Source organism: Lactuca virosa, chromosome 6 (assembly GCF_052849685.1).
Source record: "Lactuca virosa cultivar CGN04683 chromosome 6, Lactuca_virosa_CGN04683_v6, whole genome shotgun sequence".
Lineage (NCBI taxonomy): Eukaryota > Viridiplantae > Streptophyta > Magnoliopsida > Asterales > Asteraceae > Lactuca > Lactuca virosa.
This window is the reverse complement of record NC_136431.1, coordinates 76,738,732-76,741,863: the sequence shown is the minus strand read 5'-3', so window position 1 is coordinate 76,741,863 and position 3,132 is coordinate 76,738,732. Positions and strand designations below refer to the sequence as shown.

The following is a 3,132-nucleotide window of genomic DNA, read 5'->3' as shown; positions in this document are numbered from 1 at the left end:
GTTTGACCGCCCAAAATGCACGGTGCTCTAATTCGACGGGAAGATGACATGGCTTTCCAAAAACGAACCTAAATGGAGACATTCCTATCAGGGTCTTGTAAGCGATACGGTAGGCCCACAAGGCATCTTCGAGCCTCAAACCCCAATCCTTTCTTGTCGGATTCACTGTTTTCTCAAGAATACTCTTCACCTCACGATTTGAAACTTCTGCTTGACTGTTCGTTTGAGGGTGGTATGCGGTTGAGACGCGATGGGTCACGTTGTACTTTCTCAATAAAGCCTCCATCATCTTGTTGCAGAAGTGCGTCCCTCGATCACTAATCAACACCCTAGGCACACCAAATCTCACAAAGACATTAGACTTTAAAAAGTCGATAACCGTTTTGCATCATTCGATCTTGTGGCTTTGGCCTCAACCCATTTAGAAACATAGTCAACCGCAAGTAAAATATAAACGTTGCCAAATGAGATGGGAAATGGGCCCATGAAATCAATCCCCCATACGTCAAAAACTTCACAAACAAAGATTGGATTTTGTGGCATTTGATTTTTTTGTGAAATGTTTCGCGTCCTTTGGCACCGTTCACAGCTTTTACAAAACAAATAACAATCGTGTGACATGGTTGGCCAAAATAGTCCACAATCAAGAACCTTTCTCAAAGTTCGGTTAGGTCCGAAGTGTCCCCCACAAGCAAATTCATGACAAAATTGCAAAATGGATTGATGTTCTTGTTGTGGCACACATCGTCTAATGATTTGATCGGGACAATGTTTCCACAAATAAGGTTCATCCCACACATAGTATTTTGCATCACTTTTCAATTTATCTTTTTGAGCACGTGTGAATGTGTCGGGATACATTTTTGTGACCAAAAAGTTAACGATATCGGCATACCAAGTAATAGATTGAGTAAGGGAAAAGAGATGCTCATCCAAAAACTTCTCCCGCAACGGGAGAGGAGTTTCATTTGAAGTGATCCGAATTAGGTGGTCGGCAACAAGATTCTCGCATCCACTCTTATGCCGGATTTCCAAATCAAATTCTTGCAATAATAAGATCCACCGGACGAGTCTTGGCTTTGCATCTTTCTTTGTCATCAAGTACTTGAGAGCCGCATGATCCGAATAAACTATAACTTTGGTGCCAAGTAGATATTGCCTAAACTTCTCCAAATCGAACACTATGGCCAATAGTTCCTTCTCCGTGGTAGAGTAGTTGATTTGAGCATTGTCTACTGTCCTCGATGCATAGTAGATCATATGGGAGTCTTTTCCATTCTTTTGACCCAAAACGGTGCCAATAGCATAATTGCTTGCATCACACATGATCTCGAAGGGGAGATCCCAATTTGGTGCTTGTATGATGGGGGCGGATGTAAGCAATTCCTTGAGCTTGTCGAAATCTTCTTTGCATGCCTCATTGAACTCGAAATCAACCTCTTTTTGCAAGAGTTAGCACATTGGTCTTGTTATCTTTGAAAAGTCCTTGATGAACCTTCGGTAGAATCCGACATGACCTAAAAAAGAACGAACTTCCCGAACACAAGTCGGGTAAGGTAAACTTTGAATAACATCGATTTCTGCCTTATCTACCTCAATTCCTTTCTTTGACACAATGTGACCCAAAATAAGACCTTGACTCACCATAAAATGATATTTTTCAAAATTTAGAACTAAATTCGTTTCAATGCATCTTTTCAAAATTTTGGTGAGATTGGTCAAACATTCTTGAAACGAGTTTCCATATACCGTAATGTCATCCATGAAAACTTCAATTATATTCTCGACATATTCCGAAAATATACTAACCATACAACGTTGGAAAGTGGCCGGGGTATTACACAATCCAAATGGCATTCTTCGGTATGCAAAAGTGTCGAATGAACATGTAAAGGTTGTCTTTTCTTGGTCTTCCGGTGCCACCGGGATTTGGTGAAAAATGGAGTACCCGTCGAGACAACAATAGTGAGATTTCCCGGCCAACCTTTCTAAAATTTGGTCGATGAAAGGTAATGGAAAATGATCTTTTTATTGTTTTTGCATTGAGTTTACGGTAGTCAATACATACTCTCCACCCGTTTTGCACACGGGTGGGGACCATCATACATTTGTTGTTCTCGACCACCGTGATTCCCGTCTTCTTCGGTACAACTTACACCGGGCTCAACCACTTGTTATCCAAGATTGGATAGATCATTTCCGCATCAAGGAGCTTCAATATCTCTTTCTTGACAACTTCCATCATAGGCGGGTTCAATCTCCTTTGTGCGTCCCGACTTGGCTTGCATTCATCCTCCATCAAGATCTTGTGCATATAAGTGGAGGGGCTCAATCCTTAATATCTGCGATTGTCCAACCCATGGCTTCTTTGTGCTCTTTCAACACCTTAAGGAGTTGCTCTTCTTCACATTCGGTTAAGTGAGTTGAAATAATAACCGGAAGGGTTTCATTCTTTCCCAAATAAGCATACTTTAAGTGTTGAGGTAGGACCTTTAGTTCCAATTCGGGTGGTTGAACAAGGGATGGCGAAAGCTTCGTATGGGTTGGGGGCAACTCAATTTGCTTGACATCAAATCTTGTAGATTTCTTCACCTCTAAATTATTAACCAACCTCTCAACCTCCCGATCCAAAGAATAAAGCTTTAATTGCTCGGCTAGCTTCCCACAGTCAAACCCCTTGCTTAGGATCATCTCCAACATATCACCATGGGATAACTCAAACAATTATTGGGTTATTGGCTCAACAACATCAACAAAGTACAAATATGAAACATCACCAGGATATCTCATGGCATCATAAATATTAAAACTTATTGTTTCACCATCAAACTCCATTGTCAAACTTCCCACATATACATTGACCTTCGTCCTAGTTGTCTTCAAAAATGGTCTCCCAAGTAAGATTAGAGTCGATTTGGAGGACACTTGCTCATCTAGATCAATCACATAGAAATCCGCCAGAAAGACCAATTGGTTCACTTGCACTAAGACATCTTCCAAAACACCTCTAGAAAAGACACTTGATTTGTCCGCAAGAGAAATTATGACACCGGTTTCACTTAGAGGTCCGACATTCAACGATTCATACACCAAATATGGCATGACATTAATAGAAGCACCGAGATCGAGCAT

The 3,132-nt window shown here is 41.0% G+C and overlaps 1 protein-coding gene across 1 annotated transcript; it reads right to left on the bottom strand.

Moving 5' to 3' along the window:
- Positions 1 to 2,724: 2,724 nt before the first annotated feature.
- Positions 2,725 to 3,132, bottom strand: LOC145121668 (uncharacterized). The gene has a single exon (XM_079057382.1). The coding sequence runs from the start codon at positions 3,130 to 3,132 to the stop codon at positions 2,725 to 2,727; it is 408 nt and encodes a 135-aa protein (XP_078913508.1).

Bases quoted from the DNA above. Each gene is read 5' to 3' on its own strand.
- LOC145121668 (XM_079057382.1), bottom strand. From the start codon at position 3,132: ATGCTCGATCTCGGTGCTTCTATTAATGTCATGCCATATTTGGTGTAT.